Genomic DNA, 23,295 nt, shown 5'->3' with positions numbered 1-23,295 from the left:
TTCTCTCTCATCATGGATGTTTCTATCTCTCTCTCTCCCTCTCCCTTCCTCTCTGAAATTGATTTTTTAAAAAAATCTATACTAATAAAAGCGTAATATGCTAATTAGACCGGACAGCCGAACGACCTTCCGGACGTCCTTCCAGACGAAGCCGCCGCTGCAGGGGCCAAGGCAGAGGTGGTTAGGGGCGATCAGGCAGGCAGGCAGAGTGGTTAGGGACGATCAGGCAGGCAGGCAGGTGAGTGGTTAGGAGCCAGCGGTCCCAGATTGTGAGAGGGATGTCCTACTGCCAGTTTAGGCCCGATCCCGACATCTCCCGAGGGGGTCCTGGATTGTGAGAGGGTGCAGGCCGGGCTGAGGGAATTTCATGCACAGGGCCTCTAGTATATATATATGTATATATAATAGAAATTTGGCCTGCAGATTAAAGTGTCCCAGGTTCGATTCCGCTCAAGGGCACATGCCAGGTTGCTGGCATGATTCCCAGTAGGGGGTGTGCAGGAGGCAGCCGATCAATGTTTCATTCTCATTGTTGTTTCTATCTCTCTCTCTCCCCCTCTCCCTCTCCCTTCCTCTCTGAAATCAATAAAAATATATTTTTTTAAAAAGAAAGAAAGAAAAAGAGAAACTGATGGTATCCACAGTGTTGAAAGAGCAGCCTCGTTATAACTCGGACAACTCCTGCTTCCTTGAAATAGTGTGGGCGTTCCTTAGTCTTCCCCTGTCTACCTGGCACGTTATTAACATTAAAAGTAACATGCTTGAAAATTGGAAATGCATCTGAATTCTCTGCAACAGCATTTGAAGCAGAATTGTAAAAGTCTAGTTCCACGTGGCAGTGACATTCCTAAACCAGGGCCCGTCTTCTTATATAATAAAAGGGTAATATGCAAATTGACCGAACTGCAGAATGACTGGTCACTATGATGCACACTGACCACCAGGGGGCAGACGCTCAATCCAGGAGCCAGGCTCGCGACTGGCGAGTGCAGCGGTGCAGGCAGCAGTGCTAAGGATGTCCGGGGAAGGGGCCTAAGCTGTCAGTCGGACATCCCCCAAGGGCTCCTGGACTGCGAGAGGGCGCAGGCTGGGCTGAGGGGCCCCCCCGCCCCCACCCTCCAGTGCACGAATCTTGTGCACTGGGCCTCTAGTAGGAAATAAATACCTGCACACCTAACACAGAGCCTCGCCCACTCAATGAGTAAATGTTAAGTGAGTAATAATCACGTGTGTTCCTTGGTAAAAGGCACAATTGGATTACTTTATCCAGCATCAACTGCATTTCTAGCTGCTGTCCATGGAGGTCTGTAGGAAGGGAGTGGAGTTTCTGCTATTTTTTAAAGCATTGTTTTTGAAAGCCATATCAGAATAGAATTTGGTCGGCTGCTTTTTAGTAGAAAAAGACATGTCATTACTCCTGGTGATTTTGTTCTCATGCCATCGCATAATTACTATCCCTAATTCACACTTTAAAGAAAGGAATACTAATTAATGCATTTTAAATCTGTGCCTTCCTTCAGATTGTAATATTCATTGACGACCTGAATATGCCGGAAGCAGATAAGTACGGAGCACAACCACCCCTGGAACTGATCAGGCAATTACTGGACTTGGGAGGAGTTTTTGATACTGAAAAAATTGCGTGGAAGGTAAAGTTCACGTTTAATATTGTTGAAACGTGGGGGCTCAGGGTGCAGACTTCTTCTCGTGGGTCCTTGTCCGATGAAGATGAAGAATAAATTTGTGGACTAACAGATTTCTTTAATAAGAGTGTAGAAGTTTAGTGGAAGCATATACAAACTCCATCTGGGCAGAGGAGTCCCCAAAGGGGACCCCCCTGGGGAGGGGCCCCCAAGTGGGAAAAGCCTGTGCGTGTTCTCTCTCTCTCTCTCTCTCTCTCTCTCTCTCTCTCTTCCTCTCTCTCTCTCTCTCTCTCTCTCTCTCTCATGGGAAAAAATCTAAATCCAAAAGTCTGAAAATCTGTAATCTAAAAAAATCTGTCTCGTGTCCCTTTGTCTCCAGCTTATATATCCTGCAGTTCTTTGTTTGACCCTGACCCTTCCCCCAGGGGTCCAAGGGGGGGGGGGGGGGGGGGGGGGGCGGGGGCGGGGGGGGGGGGGGGGGTGCCCCCCCGACCCCCCCGCCCCCCCCCGCATGGTCCCCCCCCTCTTTCTCCTTCTCTTGCACCATATCCTGTGACTTTTCTTTATCCTCTGTGAATGTATGCCTTCTTACCTCCCCCCCCCCCCCCAATCCTGTGGCCTTTCTCTATCCTCTGTACAAGTAAGATAAGCATTTTGGGTCTCCAAGCCCCCATCTATGCATTCCTCTCCCATGCACCTTCTTTATTTCTAAGGCTCCCTAAACCTTCCTATTTTGTCTCTAAAATTCCTTTTATTGTTACTTAACAATAAATTAGGTATTTATAATAATGTTGAGTGAATTCAGTGAGCAATTTCGAAAATCTGGTGAAATGAACATGTACAGCAAGAAAATTAGCCATGCCGGTGACATCTTTGCGATTTAGCACCGGGCCGTGGGGTCATAGAAATGCTCCTTTTGGTAGGATTAGATCCTGGTAAAAGTCACTAGTATGTCCCATAGGTCCAGTTTCTGAGTCAGATAATACTCACTGTTGTTAGGCACATGAATAGTTCATCAGCAGTTAATGCATATGAGAAAAGCTAATCCCTATGTCAGACTACTCTCATCTTTATTTTCATGAACACAGATCAGCCCTAGCCTGTTTGGCTCAGTGGATAGAGCATCGGCCTGCGGACTGAAGGGTCCCAGGTTCGATTCCAGTCAGGGGCACATGCCTGGGTTGTGGGCTTGATCCCCGGTGGAGGGTGTGTGGAGTATGCGGGAGGCAGCCGATCAGTGATTCTCTCTCATTGATGTTTCTCTCTCTCTCTCTCCCCCCCTCTCCCTTCCTCTCTGATATCAATAAAAATATGTTAAGAAGAAAAAAAAAGGGCCCTGGCCAGTTTGGCTCAGTGGATAGAGCGTCAGCCTGCGGACTCAAGGGTCCCAGGTTCGATTCCAGTCAAGGGCATGTACCTTGGTTTCGGGCACATCCCCGATAGGGAGTGTGCAGGAGGCAGCTGATGGATGTTTCTCTCTCATTGATGTTTCTGACTCTCTATCCCTCTCCCTTCCTCTCTGTAAAAAATCAACAAAATATATATTTTTTTAAAAAAAATAGCTATTGCTGTGAACACAGCCAGCATCTTCTCCCCCCAGGCCCATCCTGGCTTTTCTGGAGACACACTCAGCAGGTTCTCCCCCTGAATTCTCGCCTCCCCGGAATCCGCTCAGCCAGCCTCCAGAGCAGCCTGCTCATTTTCCCTCGGCTGCTTTTTTAAAAATTGACCATTTCCGGGCGACGTGTAGAGAGCTTCCTGGAAGTCACATCTTACATGTGAGGGTGGGCTTCTGCCAGGAAGGTGGATTTCCGTGACCATCGAACCTGCTGTTTGACAGTAAACAATCACCTCGATCGTTTTTTGCTTAAAGGTTTTAAATCTCTGGTTCGTTTCAGGGACATGGGAACCCATTTCACTGTCCACGGACCCATTTCGTTCCCCTTCCCCTTTCCCTCTTCCCACAGAACATTCAAGATCTCTCCCTGGTGGCAGCCTGCATGCCTCCCGTGGGAAGGGGGGACATCAGCCCACGCCTCCTCAAACACTTCTCCGTCCTCGTGTTGCCTCATCCTCCACAGAGCGCCCTGCGGACTATTTTCCAGGTACCGAGCCCGCCTCGTGTCTGCTGGGGGGAAAAAAAAGTAAATTTCCTGCTGCGAGGGGAACTCTGAGAGCCTCACATCCCTAATGCGAACGAACGTTCTCTGAAGGGGACGAGTTTTATTTCTCCCCCTCCATCTTCTGGCCTCTTATAATTCGCCTCTCCATTTCAAAGACATAGTTCAGGGTGTGTTAAGCAACACTTGGGCGCTTGCTCATGGATGTCTACCGTGTAGATTCCAAGACCTTGTTGTCAGAAACTGACTGTCTCTGGGCTGGGGCTCGGGAAGCCGGCTTAACAAGCACAGCCCCTTTTCGCTAGTGGCGAGTTATTCTTCTTATTATAGGATCAAAAGTAAGGAGAGAGAAAATTCTGAAATATCTTATTAGAAAAATGGCTTCACACCGTGGAATCTCAGAGGGAAGGCGGGGGCAGGGTTGGGGGGTGGGAAGAGATCAACCAGAGAACTTGTATGCGTATGAGATGAACCCTCCGTCGCAGCTCACACATCTCCTTCTGCAGCAGGAATTGGATGGAATTAGCCTTACAATTTCCGGCCGCCTGAGTTACTCCATTTCTTCCCAAAGGTCCATTTGGGAATGTATTTCTCCATCCATAACTTCACCCCTGAAGTTCAGAAAAGTAAGGATCACATAATATCTTGTTCTCTCGCTATATACTATCAAGTCTGTCAGAACATGCTGACGACGCCAACGAAGTGCCACTACCTGTTTAACCTCCGGGATATATTTAAGGTTTGTCTTAAAATTCATTCCCTGGCTCACTCTTCATCAGCCGGTTCTCAACCTGGGGGTCGCGACCCCTTCACAGGGGTCGCCTCAGACCATCGGAAAACACATATGTAATGACGTATTGTTTTTGTGATTCATCACTATGCTTTCATGATGTTCAATTTGTAACAATGAAATTGGGGGTCACCACAACATGAGGGACTGTATTAAAGGGTCGCAGCATGAGGAAGGTTGAGAACCGCTGCTCTTTATGTTAAAGATGGGGGAAATGTCATTTTACTGAGTTGACTCTCTGTCTCTCACTCTCTCCCCTCTCTCTCTACCCCTTCCCTCTCTCCTTCCCTCCCTCTCATTGATATTTTCAATATTAAATTGTTAAAAGGGGCAAAAAGGGAAGTTCAGATTGATTGGTTTTGCTGTGTATTAGCAGCTTATGCATGAACCAGTTACAAAGAATCATTAAGATAATTCCAGGCAGAGAATGCAAAGATAAAACCACGTGAGGCTGTTAGAATATTGGCTACGATTCTCAGCAGGGAAAGAAATGGCAAGGTGTTGCTCAGTGGCTAGAGCGTCGGCCGACGGACCGAAGGGTCCCAGGTTCAATTCCGGTCAAGGGCACGTGCCCGGGTCAAGGGCTCGGTCCCCCCCGTGTGAGGCGTGCAGCCTGTTTGGCCACCTCCTTCCAGCGGGTGGCTAACGGGGTGTTGTCTTCCCACCCCCGCCAGCTCCTCCTGGGGCTGCTGCAAGCGGACAGGGCCGTCATTGACTCCAAGGAGATGGCCGCCCTGTTCTTCGTCCACGAAGCCGCCCGGGTGTTTCACGATCGCCTGGTCGAGCACGCGGAGAAGCGGCTCTTCTACCAGTTTCTGTCGAAGGAGCTGGAGAACTACTTCCAGGTAAACGCGCATCTCACCCACCCTTTGCAACGGGGTCCCGGGCAGACGCGTTTCTGTTCAAGTGCACAGACGTGTCTGTGACATTCATGACAGAAATATTAGGCAGTCTGTGAAATGTGATAGCTCGAGCAGCTAACGCCATGTGCCGGGCCTTTAAAAAATGTTCCATAGCCCCTAGGCGGTTTGGCTCAGTGGACAGAGGGCCGGCCTGCGGACTGAGGAGTCCCGGGTTCGATTCCGGTCAAGGGCGCATGCCCGGGTTGTAGGCTCGATCCCCAGTAGGGGGAGTGCAGGAGGCAGCCAGTCAATGATTCTCTCTCATCATTGATGTTTCTCTCTCTCCTTCCCTCTCCCTTCCTCTCTGAAATCAGTAAAAACATATTTTAGGGAAAACTGTACATATTATTACTCATTTTGATCTCTGGAGCATCCCTGTAGCATAGGTCCTGTTATTGTCCCCTTTCACAGGTAAAGAAACTGAGGCAGAGTGAGGGTCAGAACACAGCTAGGTCACACAGCGAGTTAAGTGGTAGCCTCATGATTCGAACCCGGGATATCTGACCCCAGATACTCTCTTAACCGTCTCGCCGTACGGCCCCTCAGCCTTCCTTCAGCCACTTGCCAAACACACGTCTCCCACGCACCGGTTAGGAATTTCCAGTGCAAACACCAAGCCAGGTGGGTGCTGAGACCTGTCTGGAGCCGTGGGGCCCCCTGGTGCCCGACAGGCCTCTGCACACGCCACGGTGCTGGGGCAGGGAAGGAAACACGGCTCCTCTCTACCCGGCTTGAGGGGGAGGGAGACAGACTTGAAAGAGAAGGGAGCCCATGACCTTGGCCTGAAAGGTAGGCAGGAGTTCGCCGTGGGCCCCGGAAGCCCGTGTGAGGGCTTGCAAGGCTGTAGAGGTCATTAGCAAGGCGGGGTTTTCCTTTCGGGTTGTCGGTGAGACCTCAGAATGCTATTTCCACCCTCGTCGCTTTGGCTCAGGGGATAGAGTGTCGGTCTGCAGACCGAAGGGTCGGTCCCAGGTTCAATTCAGGTCAAGGGCACGTACCTTGATTGCAGGCTCGATCCCCCCACCCTGGGAGGCAACCAGTCGATGCCTCTCTCTCTCTTTCTTTCTGTCTCTCCCCCTCCCTTCCATTCTCTCTAAAAATCAATGGAAAAATATCCTCGGGTGAGGATTAACAAAAAACAGGGTATTTCCACCGCCGGGGTTCTGAGACGTGGAACCCGAGGACCCTCAGAGAGCCCCTCGATAAAACTGTCCTCCAATGTGTTTAGTTTCCTCTGTGGCCTTTGTATCTTGCTGTGTGTATTTCAAAATATTATTCTGAGGAACCTATGGGTTTCACAGCCAAAATGGGTCCAGGGCACAAAATAGGTGAAGAGCCCCTGGGGCCTAGGCCTGGTGTGTCGAGCTTTGGGGATGCCGGCACTTGGCGTTGATTTTGATGAGTAGACGTGGGCTGGTAACAGGGGCTATCGAATGATCACCTCCCCACAGATCCAATGGACCAAAGAATCCATGATGAGCGACTCCACCGTCTTTGTGGACTTCCTGCGGATAAACAAGTCTCTCAGGAAAAAGATGTACCAGAACACCAATGACTACAACAAGCTGGCCAAGGTGCTCAGCGAGTTCCAGACCAAGATCCGCTCAACCTCAGAGGTAAAGGCGCAAAACCGTAGAAATGGTATACACGTATGTATATGAGTTCATATATGCACACACACATCCTGTATAACAAAGAGCTAATATGCTAATTAGGCTGCACAGCGGAACAACCAGTAGGCGGGGCTGTGGGGCAGAGCACCTTTCAGGAATTTCGTGCACCGGGCCACTAGTATGACTATAAAATGTAATATCTTTTTTTTTATATATATATATATTTTATTGATTTTCTTAGAGAGGAAGGGAGAGGGCTAGAGAGTTAGAAACATCGATGAGAGAGAAACATTGATCAGCTGCCTCCTGCACACTCCCTACTGGGGATGTGCCCGCAACCAAGGTACATGCCCTTGACCGGGAATCGAACCCGGGACCCTTGAGTCCACAGGCCAACGCTCTACCCGGTTAGGGCAAAATGTAATATCTTTAAGGTGTGTGTGTGCGTACAAGAGAGAGTGTTCGGGGGGGAAAGTTTATCCTCATATTTTAAAGCAGACCATTAGAAATACAGTTTTATATTGTTTCATCTAATTTGGTCTCATTTAATAAAAGGGTGAACTTTTATTTTTTATTTTTATTTTATTTTATGTTTTTTAAAATATATTTTTATTGATATCAGAGAGGGAGGGAAAGGGAAAGAGAGAGAGAGAAACATCAATGATGAGAGAGAATCATGGATCGACTGCCTCCTTTACACCCCCCAGTGGGGATGGAGCCTGCAACCCGGGCATGGGCCCTGACCGGGAGTCGAACCGTGACCTCCTGGTTCATAGGTCGATGCTCAGCCACTGAGCCCCACGCCGGTCCGGCTGGAAGGGTAAAATCTTAACTACGAGGTGCACAGCTGTGAGCTGCAGGGGTGGACCGATGAGCGTTGGTGAGTTAAGAGATGCAGAAGGCAGCGTGGGGCCAGGACCCAGAGGAAAACAAGGGGCAGCAACACGGATGCAACTCGTGTCTACCTTTTCCCCGTTGTCGTGGGAAGGGATGTGCCGGCTGCAACTCCAGCAACATCACAGGCGCCTCGAACCAGTGTCCTACGACTCTCCCTCCCACCATCCTCCTACCCCAGGACCCAGCAATGGAGACGCAGCCGGGTGCCGCCGTCCTCTCTCTTCTCTCCCCTCGAGCCTGTGACCTCCCCGAGTCTTGCACACCAACCACACTGTTGGCAGAGGGCCAGTCCTCACTGTGCAAACTTATTTTCCATGGAAGGGAAGCCAGTTGACTCGGTCTAGGGCCGTGCTCGGCAAACTGCGGCTCACGAGCCACACGCAGCTCTTTGGCCCCTTGAGTGTGGCTCTTCCACAAAATACCACGTGCGGGTGCGCACAGACAATGCAATTGAAACTTCGTGGCCCATGCGCAGAAGTCGGTATTTTGTGGAAGAGCCACACTCCAGGGGCCAAAGAGCCACATGTGGCTTCCAAGCCACAGTTTGTCGAGCCGCAGTTTGCCGACCACCGGTCTAGGTGACTGGAACAGTCATTGCCGTTTCTGTATCCGCATAGGCCATACCAGAGCGAGGCCTAGCCAGTGTGTCTCAGTGGATAGAGCATCAGTCCACGGGCTGAAGGGTCCCGGGTTCAACTCCGGTCGAGGGCACGCAGGTCGGTTGCAGGCCCCATCCCTGGCCCTGGTCGGGGTGCGTGCAGGAAGCAACCAAACACATTGATGTTTCTTTCTCTCTCTCTCTCTCTCTCTCTCTCTCTCTCTCTCTCTCTCTCTCTCTCTCTCTCTTTCTTTCTTTCCCTTACCTTCACCCTCCCTTCCACTCTCTCCCAAAATCAATGAGAAGATATACTTGGGTGAACATTAGCAGCAACAACAAAACTCTTGAAAAAAAAAACAACAACACCCCGTATTGAACACTTTCCTGTGCCCTCACAGGAAACACTGCCCTCAGCTGTGTGTCCATTTCTTTGCCAGATTTCTCACTCCATGGTGTTCTTCAAGGAAGCCATAGAACACATTGCCAGGGCCGCACGGGTCCTTCGACAGTCGGGGACTCACATGCTATTGGTAAGAATTTGAAGTTCTCAGACCTTTTTAAGCTGGTCCATTAAAAATGCCGGCAACCTCAGACATGTACTTTGCTTACAGAAGTTGTGTTTGTCCAGGGTTTCCATGTGGGAAAGGCCGGGGTCGTTGAGTCATGGGACAAGGTCCTTGTCCTCTAAAGGGTTTGCGTAAGAAATGCATCAGCACGTAAAAGTGTTACTTGTTTTTAGAAAGCGTTTGACCTGAATAAAAGCGATGGGTCTCGCATGTCCTCGGCACGAATGTACTCTCCGTGCAAGTGGATCTTACTTCAAAACAGCACACTTACTTGAATTTGGATTTAGAAGCATGAGTCACGCTTCTGAATGAAAAGTTTAACTTTTCATGGAAGCCAGGGGGAGTTACATTCTTGGAAAAGCCCTCAGTAACTCTAATGGAGGTGTTATTTTATTCGGAAGGCTAAAGAAAAGCCAACATATTTAGCCAATTATGCGAAATCACATGATTTATGACTATTATTTATGTCTGTTACTTATTTTATAACTATTTTAGTTATTTAAATCACACCATTTTTTTTCCTCGAAGGACTTTTCTTTGGCATTCAGAGAAACTAGAACTTTATTTTTTAAATCTGTTATTTAAACAGACGTGTACAAGACTAATTTACAAGGAATTAAAAGTTAGAAAATGGCCCTGGCCGGTTTGGCTCAGTGGCTAGAGCGTCAGCCTGTGGACCAAAGGGTCCTGGGTTTGATTCCGGTCAAGGGCACGTACCTTGGTTGCGGGCTCCTCTCTGAGCCCGGGGGCCTGGTCGGGGCTCGTGCAGGAGGCAGCCAATCGATGCGTTTCTCTCACATCGATGTTTCTCTCTGTCTCTCCCTCTCTCTTCCACTCTCCCTAAAAACCAATGGGAAAAATATCCTCGGGTGAGGATTAAAAAAAAAAAAAGTTAGAAAATAGAATTAAGCCAAAAATACAAAAGCAGATCATTCCACCATCAAAACTATTCCTTCCTAGCCTTTCCCACCCCATAAATGGCACCACCATAGATCTGCACTAGCCCAAAACCTGGGAACCCCTTGTCCTTGACACCTTTCACTCCCTCCCCGCATTCAGCTTGTCAATCGTATCTCTCCCCAAAAAGTCTTAAAACTAGTCTACGGTGTTTTTATTGTCTAAATTTCTAGCACATCTAGACAGAAAACTATGCAGGGAAAGATCCCCAGGACATAACATAGGGATCACGTGTTTGGATTTTTTTTTTTTCTTCCAAAGATTGGCATAGACGGATGCGGGAAGGAAACCTGTACCATCTTGGCCTGCTACTTGACGGACCACAAACCCTACCACGTGCCCGTGTCTCAGAACTATTCCTACGTGGAATTCAAAGAGGACTGTAAGAAAGTGTTTGTCCAGGCGGGGTTAGAAGGGACCCCCACCGCTCTGGTCTTGGCTAATTTAAGCCTAGATCAGGTAAGTCCTTTTTGTCTTGATTACTTGTTGAAGTTTGATAGTTAAAGAGTCCCCCCCCCATTTAATATTTGAAAAGAAAATAATTATACGTAAGCCTATTATTCTACCATTATCGAGGCTCTTCATTACTCTCTGTTCTGATCCAGTTAGAGCCATAGAGTTTGTACGTCTGTAGTCATGGTGTAGATCGTTTTGCATAAGCATTACAACCGAAGCATTTTTATCTTTATAATTCTCATTTTAACACATTTCGTACCGCTCAGGAGTTTTCTCGTGCTTCGCCCGCCATCTGTTAAGGACCGCTCACGAGTGTTCTCGTTTTTCACGCCCATGGAAAAAGGAGCGAATCTAGATACTTATGTAAATTTTGTTTGGTCCCTCTTCATAGAGGAAAATGTTTTACGCAGTACCATATGTTTAAAAAGTACTAGGAACTTTAATTGTTTAATTGTTTTTGTAAATAAAAATGTTATAGTTATTGAAAAACAACACCTAAAGTGCATTATGATGATTTAAATAACGTGCAGTTTGCCTGAAAACGTGCGGTCCCTGGCGTATGTCTTAGAGATTTCTATGCGGTACGCAATGTGTTAATTGAGCAAACACGGGTGTTTGGCAGTTAGAAGTAATTTATCTCTGTAGATGAAGTTATCTGTGTTTTAGAAAAAAAAAATGCGCTATGGTCTGTATGCACTCTCTCCACGTGACCCGCAGTGGGGTGTGGGTGAGCCCCATGGGGTCTTATCTAAGGGACACATCGGCTGACAGGTACTGGGAGGCCGGGTAGCCTGCTGATCACAAGGGCTGCTGGGAAGTCACATCAGGGACTGGCATGGGCGGTGACTGCAGGTCTAGGGTAGTGGTTCTCAACCTTCTGGCCCTTTAAACACAGTTCCTCATGTGGTGACCCAACCATAACATTATTTCCGTTGCTACTTCATCACTGTCATGTTGCTCCTGTGATGAATCGTCATGTAAATATCTGATATGCAGGATGTTCTTAGGCCAGTGGTCGGCAAACTGCGGCTCGCGAGCCACATGCAGCTCTTTGGCCCCTTGAGTGTGGCTCTTCCACAGAATACCACCTGCGGGCGCGCACGGACAGTGCGATTGAAACTTCGTGGCCCATGCGCAGAAGTCGGTATTTTGTGGAAGAGCCACACTCAAGGGGCCAACGAGCCGCATGTGGCTGGCGAGCCGCAGTTTGCCGACCACTGTCTTAGGCGACCCCTGCGAAAGGGTCGTTCGACCACCAAAGGGGCCGCGACCCACAGGTTGAGAACCGCCGGTCTCGGGCATGCGCTGACCTGGGGGCTGGTGACAGTTTGAGGTCCCCGCAGGCCGTGTGGCCAGCAAGTTGGGTGTCCAGGCAGCAGGACGGCGGACAAGCTGACCTCGTGTTCTCAGTGCGACTCGGGAGATGGAAGCAGCGGGCCCTCCCCTCTGTGGCCGCTCCTGGAGCCCGCCCGCCGCCCTCCCCCCGGGCGGAGGGACCATCCTGTGAGTGGCTGCGGAGGGTCCTGAGCAGCCAGTGGGGCTAAGAATGCTTTTTTTTTTTTTTTTTTAAGAAATCTTAGGTTTATTCTCAAAACCAGAACGTTCACACTTTTATAACTCCTCTGGTAGATACTGTTTTCACCTTTTCCACCGGGTCTAGAGCCCCTTACGGAGATGAACTGGGTTAAAGGACCAGTCCTGTTTGTGCAGCATCCAAGCACAAAAGTTGATGAATGGAGGCAGGCTGGGAGCTGCGGGGGCCAAGGCCCTGCTCGGTTCATTGTCATTCCTAGCCCTGCTGCCCCCTCCTGCCCCCTCCTGCCCCCCCGTCCCCCCCTGCCCCTTCCTGCCCCCTCCTGCCCCCTTCTGCTCCCTCCCTCCCCCACAGGGCCGGGTGCTGGCATTGCTGCCAGTACCCACGGCTGCTTCTCTCGTGCTTGAAGCAGTGAGTGAGTGGATGGGTGAAGCTTATTAGACTCGGGGGAAAAAATATTTTTTGATGGGTTCAAATGAACAGAAATCAGTTTTGTTTTAATGAATCTCAGGTCTCCTTAACCAGCGGTTCTCAACCTGTGGGTCGAGACCCTTTTGGCGGTCGAACGACCCTTTCGCAGGGGTCGCCTAAGACCATCCTGCAGATCAGATATTTACGTGACGATTCATCACAGTAGCAACATGACAGTGATGAAGTAGCCACGAAAATAATGTTATGGTTGGGTCACAGCATGAGGAAGGTTGAGAACCGCTGCCTGAACCCCTACTGCCTGGTGTGTTCCGAGTGGAATACGTGGATCCTTCACTCGCTCGAGGTTGAAATGTGTCTCCCCTCAGGAGGCCTTCCTGGAGGATTTGAACAGCATCGTCAGTTTGGGGGAAGTCCCTGACATATTCGAAAAGGAGGAGCTGGACTCGCTCGCCCTGAGGATCAGGTCTCTGGCCGAAAAGACCGGCTACGTTGACAACAGGCAGGCTGTCCTGTCCTTCTTCCAGAAGGTACCGCTGCACGCACCGGCTTTCCCAGCGCCGTGGTGAGGTGGGCGCAGACCGCGTTCGTCGTTCCTGTGTGTGATGTTCAAGTGGGGGGCTTTGTTGAGTTCTTTCACTGAGTTTTCAAAGCTGACAGGACTGCCATCCCTCCACACGGGCACACAGGGCTCTGAGGCCTGGGCCTCGCTGTCATTGGCTGGAAAAATAGCAGCTGGAGGTAATGACAGATGAGATCCCATGATGATTTCTTTTTGTTGCTTTTTTTTTTTTTTTAGAGAGAGAGAGAGAGAGAGAGAGAGAGATTGGTTGCCTCCCACACATGCACTGACCAGGGGCAGGGAGTGAACCTGCGACCCAGGTACAGCCCCTTCACTGGACTCGAACCTGCAGCCCTCCGATGCGCAGGCAGGCGCTCTAACCATTGGGCGCACCGGCCAGGGCCCCACTGTGATTTCTTACGCTGAGATTCCTTCCCAGCCGAGGAGGCTGGCATCTCGGTCACGTTGGCAACAAGTGTGGACAGGCAAGAAACAGGAATGTTTCCATCCCTTTGAAAGAAGCCTAACATGGGCCAGGAGGCCGTGGGCACGGCAGGAAGCTGGCCTGGAGAAGCGGGTGGTGGTCAGCAGGAACTCGGCAGGCGGGTGGCCGTGTAAGGACCAGTTTGAAGCGAGGTGTGACCAACGACCGAGGCTTTCTGACCGATGGCTGGTGACTGACCGGTGGCTTGGTGAACAGGTGGACGAGGCTGCCCGAACCCAAGTGTCCGCTGGGGAAGCCTGTACACAGGTCAGCTTATTCCTGGTGCCCGTTTCTTCCTCTCATGGAGTCATTTGAAAACTGAGCTGGGCAGCCCTCCGTTCCTCACCGGGTACCTTGTGACCGGTCACAAGAAGAGGATGTAAAAGATTCCAGAAGCAGCATCCACCGTTGAGGGAACGTCGTCGTCTGAATGGCTGCTTCGATTGAGTTGTGGATTTTCTGTTTTGTTTTACTTTGTTTTAAATATGTTTTTGTTGATTTCAGAGAGGAAGGGAGAAGGAGAGAGAGAAATAGAAACATCAGTGATGAGAGAGAATCCTGGATCGGCTGCCTCCTGCACGCCCCACACTGGGGATCAAGCCCACAACCAGGGCATGTGGCCTTGACCGGGAATTGAACCCTGACCCCCTGGTTCTTTCTCATCATTGATGTTTCTATCTCTCTCTCCCCCTCCCTCTCCCTTCCTCTCTGAAATCAATAAAAACATTTTTTATTAAAAAAAAAAAACACACAGAAGAGCTCTATGGGAATTGCCATTTCCTTTGGAAGGGCACTGGTCGTGGCAGGCACTCCGCGCACAGTGGGTCAGGCGCCCCGCGCACAGTGGGTCAGGCGCCCCGCGCACAGTGGGTCAGGCACTCCGCGCACAGTGGGTCAGGCACTCCGCGCACAGTGGGTCAGGCACTCTGCGCACAGTGGGTCAGGCACTCCGCGCACAGTGGGTCAGTCTCGACTCACTAAGGAAAGAATTGACTCGAGTTTTAAGTGGCATGTTCAATGTGATACATTTTTTCAAAGCCATGGATTACATTTTAACAGCTTATGTTTCCATTATGTTTCAGAGAATACGTAAAAGTTTGCATATTTTTATGATCGTGAGTCCCACAGGACCTAACTTCCGCCAAAACTGCCGCGTGTATGCCTCTATGATTAGCTCCTGCACGATCGACTGGTACGAGAGGTGGCCGGAAGAGGCGCTCCTGGTTGTAGCCAACTCTTTCTTGAGAAAAAATGTGGATTTAGAGAACAGAGAGGTAAATACAACTTTTTAAAAAAAAAAAAAAACTAATACAAGGGAAGGTTTCCATTTATTAACAGGACCTGACAGTATCATATTTCTGAACAGCTCTGAACCCCAGGCGGACAGAAATGGGCAGCTCTCGGAAAAATTAGAAAACAAGTCAAGTGTTTGTCTGGACTCTCGGTCCATTTCCTGTCTCATTTGCCCCCAAATTCACCTTATTTCCAAGATGCTCAGATTCCTTGTAGCCTGGGTCCCCTCACTCTTCTGCCCTCAGGGTGAACGGCAGGTGTTCATGCAAAGCCCAGCAATGGGAACGCTTTCTCTTCTGCGTTTTGCGTTTCGCTGACCAGACTCTCCGCTAAGGACGCTGCAGCCTCTGTGTTTTCCTACTAAACTTCTCTGGCTCGGCTGCAACCGCAAAACCCCAAAGCAATGAGAGCCCAAGCCACACACACACACACACACACACACACACGCGCGCGCGCGCGCGCACAATCAGCTCTGAGTTTATGAGCAACAAGTAAATGAGAATCTTTTGAGAGTGACTGACCAGCAGATCCCACGTGTTACAGACAAAGGAAGTTGTGGATGCACAGAGCCTGAAGCTCGGGGAGACCTCGAGAGGGGCCCGCAGCCTTACCTGTCCATGTGTTCGAGGCCAGTAAAGGCCAAGGACAGAAGGGATGAGTGGAACCCGGAAGAAAACGCAGCTGGCTTTAACGCAGTGGTTCTCAACCTTCCTGAGGCCGAGACCCTTTCATACAGTTCCTCATGGTGTGGTGACCCCCAATTTCATTGCTACAAATTGAACACCATGAAAGCATAGTGATTCATCACAAACACAATATGTAATTATATATGTGTTTTCTGATGGTCTTAGGCGACCCCTGTGAAAGGGTCGTTCGACCCCCAAAGGGGTCGCGACCCACAGGTTGAGAACCTCTGCTTTAACGTGACCAGGTGGTTGGTTGGCGAGACTTGGCGGCCGGGAGATAGCAGTTACGACTCGGTTATATCTAAGTGACAATTCCCTCCAGAGCTCAGCCGTGGGGACTCGCTTTCCATTCTTGTTCCGCTCACCTATGTATCTGTATATCCTGTGAACCCCTACGTTCTTACAGGTTTGTTTTACTCAAGAGAACTGAGTGTCCTGCTGTGGATGATCTACTTGAAGGAAGATGAGGGAGGAAGAAAGCGCCATAAACATGGACCCTGGACAACAGGTCCCTGACTCCGTGGGTGGCCAGAGCAGGAACGAGGGCTCAGCCCAGTGAATGGAGTCTGGCTTGTCACTGATCATCGGCCATAGCGCTGCCTCTTTCACTCTCATACCATCCCAGCTATTACAACTCATATATTCGTGGTCCCGCCCATCCGGGGCCTTTATCTACATCCCCACATCTCAAAAATGATCAACTATTTCAAGTTACAGAGTTCAATCTCCTCTTTTTTTTTTTAATGTATATTTGAATTGCTTTCCCTTAATTCTTAAAAAATATATATTTTTTTCAGAACTTAACGGAAAAACTTGCCCCAGCGTGTGTCCAAATCCACAAGAGCGTAAAAGACTTGAGCACAAAATACTTCCAGAAAACCGGGAGGCGTTATTACGTGACCCCCCGAAGCTACCTGCGATTCATGGACACATTTGCACACATTTTGAGGTCACGCGAGAAAGAATTGCAAACAAAGAGGTGAGACTTGGAGACCAAATCAGAAAACATGTTTGTTTTTTTTCTGTTTATGTTTCAATAGACGTTGCATCGGCGCTTCTATTTGTAAACACAAACGTAAGACCCGCCCGTGCGGCTCCGACTGCGGTTTTTGATCGGAATCGCATTAAACCTCCATGTCGGTTTGGGGAGAGCTGACGTCTTCACCGCGGTGCCTTCCGGCCCTGACCACGGTGTATCTCGCTTTGCTGATGTTTTGTCACAAAAGACCCCTCCCCATCCTTTCCCTCCTTCAGGGTTCGCTTGTACATGGGCCTGTCCAAGATCCTGGAGGCCAGGGCTCTGGTTACAGACATGCAGGAGGAGCTCCTGATTGTCACCCCGCAGATAGAACAGAAAACAAAGGTAAGTTCCACTTGAAATCTCGTTGTCAAGCTCTGAGAGTTGAGCACAGAGCAGCGTTGCAAAGCTCACTTTCTGGTTTGGACACCACACAACTGTGTGATCTGAGTCCCAATTTTCTTCTCTGTCAAGTGAGGGGAACAGTAACAACAGTGACAGCAAAATATTAAGATCATTATCCTATTTAATAAAAGCCTAATATGCTAAGTGTCCGACTGTTCGTTTGACCAGTTGCTATGACACACACTGACCACCAGGGGGCAGACTCTCCAACCGGTAGAGTTGCTGGGGACGGGCTGATCGGGACTGGGTGAGACAGGACAGACACGCCCTGGAGCCCTCCCGCGGTCCCACCCCGGCCACGATTGTGCACTGGTGGGGTCCCTCGGCCTGGCCTGTGCCCTCTCGCAATCCGGGATCCCTCAGGGGGATGTCGGAGAGCTGGTTTTGGCCTGATCCCCGCAGGCCAGGCTGAGGGACCCCACTGGTGCACGAATCCATGCACCGGGCCTCTAGTATTTTCATATTGAAACGTGATGATCAGTATCTAACTAATGGTAAAAACCTCAGCTAGAAAAATTCCCTAGTTATCCGTCATCTGAAATGTTCTGTGGTCACGGGCAAGCTGCCCAGTATTCTAAAGTCATTACGTGTCATTGTTCCTTACGTGCGTTGTATGAAATGATGTTTAGCATAGTCATCTTTGTTAGTCTATTAAAAAAAGATATTCCAAGCTGATGTTGATCAATTTTTACAGTAACGAAATGGGCTATTTGAATTTCTCTTTTTTTTTAAAAAAAAATCTCTCTCTTGAAATTCATGCTAAGAAGATTTATTTGGTTCATTAGGAAAAAGAAAACTTAATGGAAAAACTACAGAAGGACTCCCAGGTCGTTGAGAAAGTCCAGATGCTCGTTAAACAGGATGAAGAAATCATGGCAGAAGAAGTCAGGATCGTGGAAGAGCACGCTCAGGTAAAATTAAAACAATAACCAACAGAGGTCACTTGGAGACTTGCAAAATTATTTCCTAACGTCCACATCTAAAAGGTCAGCTAACTGCTCCTCAATATACACTGAGTGGGCAGGTTATGATGACCACCCCATCAGTACTTCATTGACTCTTCCAAAAATACTGAATATTGAAAACTTCAAAAGCAAATACTCTCAAGGTTTTATTATTATTATTATTTGCATAACTAATTCACTTCATTGTACTGATGGGGTGGTCATCATAATCTGGCCACTCAGTGTATATAGTGCCCCAACTCTGGGCACTTTTAATATTTATCCCAACAAACGTTTACTGAGTAGCTACTCCGTGTGGGACGCGATGAGTGAAATAGGGAGCAGAGGCCCTAACCGGTTTGGCTGAGTGGATAGAGCGTCAGCCTGCGGACTGAAGGGTCCCAGGTTCGATTCCGGTCAAGGGCATGTGCCTTGGTTGCGGGCACATCCCCAGTGGGAGGTGTGCAGGAGGCAGCTGATCGATGTTTCTCTCTCTCATCGATGATTCTACCTCTCTATCCCTCTCCCTTCCTCTCTGTAAAAAATCAATAAAATATATTTAAGAAGAAAAAGAAAAGAAATAGGGAGCAGAGGTACAGGATGCGGCCGTGAGAAGCCTGTGGTCCCAGGAAGAGACAGGTGAGCCCGCTCTTCTGTTACGAGGAACAGAAGGAAGGGAAGCAGCGGCTGTGACTGGTGTGTCCCTTCTCCATCGGCTGAGTCATTGACACTGGCCCTGGCAGCTCCACATCTCCGGTCGGAGCCCCCGCAGGGACCCGGCTGGTGTGACAGTAACCAATTTTGAGGCCACGTTCTTTTGATTTGTTAAAATATGTTTTTATTGATATTTTAGAGAGAAAGGAAGGGGGAGGAAGAGGAAGAGGAAGAGAGAGAAAAATCGATGAGAGAGAGAAACGTCGACCTGCTGCCTCCTGCACATCCAGCAACCCGGGCATGTGACCTGGCCAGGAATCGAACCCATGACCTCTTGGTGCATGGGAGGATGCTCAACCAACTGAGCCACACCAGCCGGGCTGAGGCCATATTTTTTAAAAGAATATAAAATTACCAGTGCACACTTAGACATGGAAGTGAATATTTAGAATAAGTAAAGAAACCGAATAATCTACAAAATTTTAAAACCTGACCATTTTTACAAAATCACACAATCTAGAAAAATAACAATATTGTTCAAAAATTCACTGCCTTAAACACCCCCACAATACCTTTTTCCTGCATTTTTTCTACTGCATACTCTGTGACTGCTTTTTCATATGGAAATGATTTTGTAATTTCATTTCTGATAGAAACTTTGGTATAGTCGATCAAAACGCGTTTTTCACATGGATAGTTTTCTTAGAAAAGTTTATTTCAGCTTCATCACTTATTGTTGATAATGTCATGAACATTTTTATCAGAATTGCTGTCAAATTTGCTATAAGCAGCAATGGCATTTCAAGATTTCTTGTCTCGCAATTAATTTTAAATACTCTTTGCATTCGTTAACCCGTTTTCCACCAACATCTTCATTATAGGTGTGTTTTCTGATTTTCATATTTTAATTAATGTCAATATTTCTTGCAAACTCAGCCGGGACCTTGAATTTTTCCAATGTGATCATAGGATTCATTCTTCATTTTGACACACAATCACTTTTGTTTAACACCCCTCAAATTTTTTTGTCTTATTTGTAAATAACAGTGAAAATGATAAAATCACATACCTTTCACATATCTATGTAAGGAATGTAATTTCTCACTTATATTATTGAGGCATTGAAAACATCTTGATTATTACCTAAAACCCTAGGGATCTTAAAAAACTCTTTTTGTACAACTCCCATCAAAAAGGGGAGAATGCAGCCTGGCCAGTGTGGCCCAGTGGTTGGGCGTCGACCTATGAACCAGGAGGTCACGGTTCGATTCTCGGTCAGGGCACATGCCCGGGTTGCGGGCTCGGTCCCCAGTGTGGGGCATGCAGGAGGCAGTCAGTCAATGATTCTCATCATTGATGTTTCTGTCTCTCTCTCCCTCTCCCTTCCTCTCTGAAATCAATGACAATATTTTTAAAAAGGGGAAATGTATGTGCTGTGTTATCAGACGTCCTCAGGAAGGAGTGAGCTTCCCTTGTGTGTGGCTACCAGTGGAAGTCTGACCGGGTGCTGACAGTTGTCTACATCTAACAAATGAAAGGATCCTTCACAGCCCTGATTCTACCTCCAGGCATCGTAACCCCTGCTTCCCCTCCACAGCCTGGAGCTCAGCGCCATAGCACACGTTCCCCTTATAGTACGCCCTCTGGCCCCGCGCCTGAATGTCGCACGCCGGGAAAATTGGAAGTTTCTGGAATTATGCCTAGGCAGCATCCTATTTGAGATAGGTTTACACTTGTTTGTAGGGAAAATAGCTAATAAGTAATAATGCAACTGCATACCCATGCATACGTATCTGGGGGCTTCTGCCTTCTTGCAGACAACTGCCAATGAACTGAAAAGCGTCATGCCGGCTCTGGAAAGGGCCACCCTGGCTCTCAACACCCTGGATAAAGCCGACATCTCCGAGTTGAGGTGAGTCATGTACCTCTTCCTTTTGAGTTGAAAAAGCTCCGACTACAGCAGTGACGGCGAGCCTTGTGAGCTCGGCGTGTCAGCATTTCGAGAAACCCCAACTGAACTCTGGTGCCGTGTCACATACAGGAATGTTTTGATCTTTGCAACCATAGTAAAACAAAGACTTACATTTTTGATATTTATTTTATATATTTAAATGCCATTGAACAAAGAAAAATCAACCAAAAAAATGAGTTCGCGTGTCACCTCTGACACGCGTGTCATGGGTTCGCCATCACTGGACTAAAGCAATACGTACAGGGCAAAAGTCCACATTCCATGTTTAGGTGGCCTTTTTCACCTATCTTGGAGGTTGTTTTTTTTTTTTCAATTTTATATTATGTGTGATATCTACCGTACCCAATCCATGTTACGATGCCATCGACCGTAAGGCATGTCAGTATTGTATGCTGCTGTGGTGCGCCCTTGGTTATAAACCCAACCGCGGTCTCAGAGATGTAGGAACGTGTGTCCTGGAGTTGGTGAGGTGCTGTGTTGCCGGGACCAGGCAGAGAAGCCCCAGGGCCTGTGCACGTGCCTGACCTGCGGTTCCACAAACCAGAGGCCCCTGTGCTGCTCCTTCGGCCAGGTTAGCAGTGGGATCTGTAGGGGTGCAGCCCTGCACGTCGGTGCTGCACTGCCGGCCATTGCCACCAGGTGGCGCAATGGGGAGCACTTTCCCCTGTGCCCTTCCCAGGTGCAAAAGGCAGCAAAAGAGACATTCCTAAGAAAATACAAGCAGCACCCTAGCTGGTCTGGCTCAGTGGATAGAGCGTCAGCCTGCGGACTGAAGGGTCCCGGGTTCGGTTCCGGTCAAGGGCGCTGCCCGGGTTGTGGGCTCGATGGCCAGTAGGGGGCATGCAGGTCATAGGTTGCCTCTCAACCACTGAGCCACCGCCAGCCAGGCAAGACACCCAAATTTTTAAAGACACCCAAATAATGTAAAAAAAAAAAAAGCTATGTATCGGCCATTAGTTCTCCTTATCGAAAGCGCTTGTTAAAAAAATCTGAATGTGTTGTCTTCTGAGATTGTTGACCGGGAGCGTGTGAATTTCCTCGTGAAGCTGACGAGCGTCTCGCCGTCTGTTGCAGAGTCTACGCGCGCCCCCCTAACCTGGTCCTGACCGTCATGAATGCGGTGTGCATCCTCCTGCAGAAGAAACCTAACTGGACTACGGCCAAGCTACTGCTCTCGGAGACTGGCTTCCTGAAAAAACTGGTTCAGCTCGACAAGGACCGGTTACCCGAGAAGGTAAAAAGCTGCTCGCCGGTGACTGAATCAGGGGCACGTTCGCATTTACAAACCAAGAGAGTTGAACAGAAGCATTAAAATTAGAATTCTGGCCGAAACCGGTTTGGCCCAGTGGATAGAGCGTCGGCTTGCGGACTGAAAGGTCCCAGGTTCGATTCCGGTCAAGGGCATGTGCCTGGGTTGCGGGCACATCCCCAGTAGGAGGTGTGCAGGAGGCAGCTGATCGATGTTTCTCTCTCATCGATGTTTCTAACTCTCTATCTCTCTCCCTTCCTCTCTGTAAAAAATCAATAAAATATATTTTTTAAAAAATAAAATAAAATTAGAATTCTAGCCCAGCTGGTGTCGCACAGAGGTTGAGCGTTGACCTATGAACCAGGAGGTCACATGCATGGGTTGCGGGCTTGATCCCCAGGAAGGGGGAGTTGGAGGGGAGGGCGGTGGTGAAGGAGGCAGCTCATCAATGATTCTCTCTTGCCCAAATCATAGCAGTCACCCAGGTCATTTGGGGGTTCCTTTCAGAGGTCATTGTTCCACGGGTAGCTGTGGATTTGGTGTCTCCGTGGGAGGAGGTGAGGCGGGGATCTGCCTGCGCCACCGTCCTGAACCTGGTCCTGAGAGCTATTGTTACTGGTGCGTCAAAGGATTAGGTACAACACGCGGCCAGCACTGTTCTGAGCACTTGACAGTGCGGACGTGTGTGGGAGGAGATGGGGGCAGATTGGAGCACAGAAAAAAAATCGGAGAAAGTAAGGTCGTCTGGACACCCAGTGAAGAGTTTTTCTGGAGCAGATCTAATTCAGAGGCTTGCCCGGCTGGTGTGGCTCAGTGGTTGAGAAGCAGCCTAAGAGTCAGGAGGTCACGGTTCGATTCCCGGTCAGGGCACAGGCCCGGGTTGCGAGCTTGATCCCCAGTTGTGGGGGGTATGGGAAGCAGCTGATCAATGATTCTCTCATCACTGATGTTTCTATCTCTCTCTCCCTCTCCCTTCCTCTCTAATAAATCAATAGAAATATATTTAACAAAAGAAGACTATGGCTTTAATGTAGGATGTCAAGAAGGATGATAGCAGGGCCAGAGTCCTGAGCGAGCAGTGGGGTGAGGACAGCATAGAGTGGGGGCCCTGCTGGACAGGTGAGACTCGCAGGAAGAGGAAAGGGGCGGGCAGGGTAGTCAGCGAGTTACAAGGCCCTGGGCCCTGGCACTGTAGGTAGATGGACGCACAGGAGAGCCAGATGCCACTGGTGTGGCCACCATCCAGGTAAGAAGCAGATTCCTCTCTAAAGCCCCCAGAAGGACGTCCGGAAGGTTGTCTGGAAGGACGTTCGGTCTAATTAGCATATTACGCTTTTATTGTGATAGATAGGAGCCCCAATAATAAACCGAGGGCAGGCCGCCTGCATCCCTCAGCTGAGTGGTTCTGTCCGGTTTGGGGGGGCGGGCACGGGAGGAGGAATCTAAGATTTCCTCCTGACCACGGCCCCCAGAAGTAGATGAGAAATACTGCAGGGCTGTCTCCACCCTGGGCTATGCCGTTT

At 49.0% G+C, this 23,295-nt stretch overlaps 1 protein-coding gene across 1 annotated transcript in view; it reads left to right on the top strand.

The window, feature by feature from the left end:
- Positions 1-23,295, top strand: part of DNAH14 (dynein axonemal heavy chain 14) — a 142,861-nt gene that overhangs the window by 80,133 nt on the left and 39,433 nt on the right. The window contains exons 48-61 of the mRNA XM_070401461.1: positions 1,521-1,649; positions 3,611-3,748; positions 4,335-4,502; positions 5,228-5,398; positions 6,907-7,071; positions 9,001-9,093; positions 10,348-10,545; positions 12,874-13,035; positions 14,634-14,825; positions 16,328-16,509; positions 16,785-16,893; positions 17,739-17,864; positions 20,369-20,463; positions 21,598-21,757. Coding sequence (XP_070257562.1) covers positions 1,521-1,649; positions 3,611-3,748; positions 4,335-4,502; positions 5,228-5,398; positions 6,907-7,071; positions 9,001-9,093; positions 10,348-10,545; positions 12,874-13,035; positions 14,634-14,825; positions 16,328-16,509; positions 16,785-16,893; positions 17,739-17,864; positions 20,369-20,463; positions 21,598-21,757 — 2,088 coding nt within the window. The remainder of the gene's footprint in view (positions 1-1,520; positions 1,650-3,610; positions 3,749-4,334; positions 4,503-5,227; positions 5,399-6,906; positions 7,072-9,000; positions 9,094-10,347; positions 10,546-12,873; positions 13,036-14,633; positions 14,826-16,327; positions 16,510-16,784; positions 16,894-17,738; positions 17,865-20,368; positions 20,464-21,597; positions 21,758-23,295) is intronic.

This window comes from Myotis yumanensis, unplaced genomic scaffold (genome assembly GCF_028538775.1).
Source record: "Myotis yumanensis isolate MYYU_CA2020_CCGP unplaced genomic scaffold, mMyoYum1.0.hap1 SCAF_22, whole genome shotgun sequence".
Lineage (NCBI taxonomy): Eukaryota > Metazoa > Chordata > Mammalia > Chiroptera > Vespertilionidae > Myotis > Myotis yumanensis.
The sequence above is the reverse complement of the archived record's forward strand: the minus strand, read 5'-3'. Positions and strand labels throughout refer to the sequence as shown.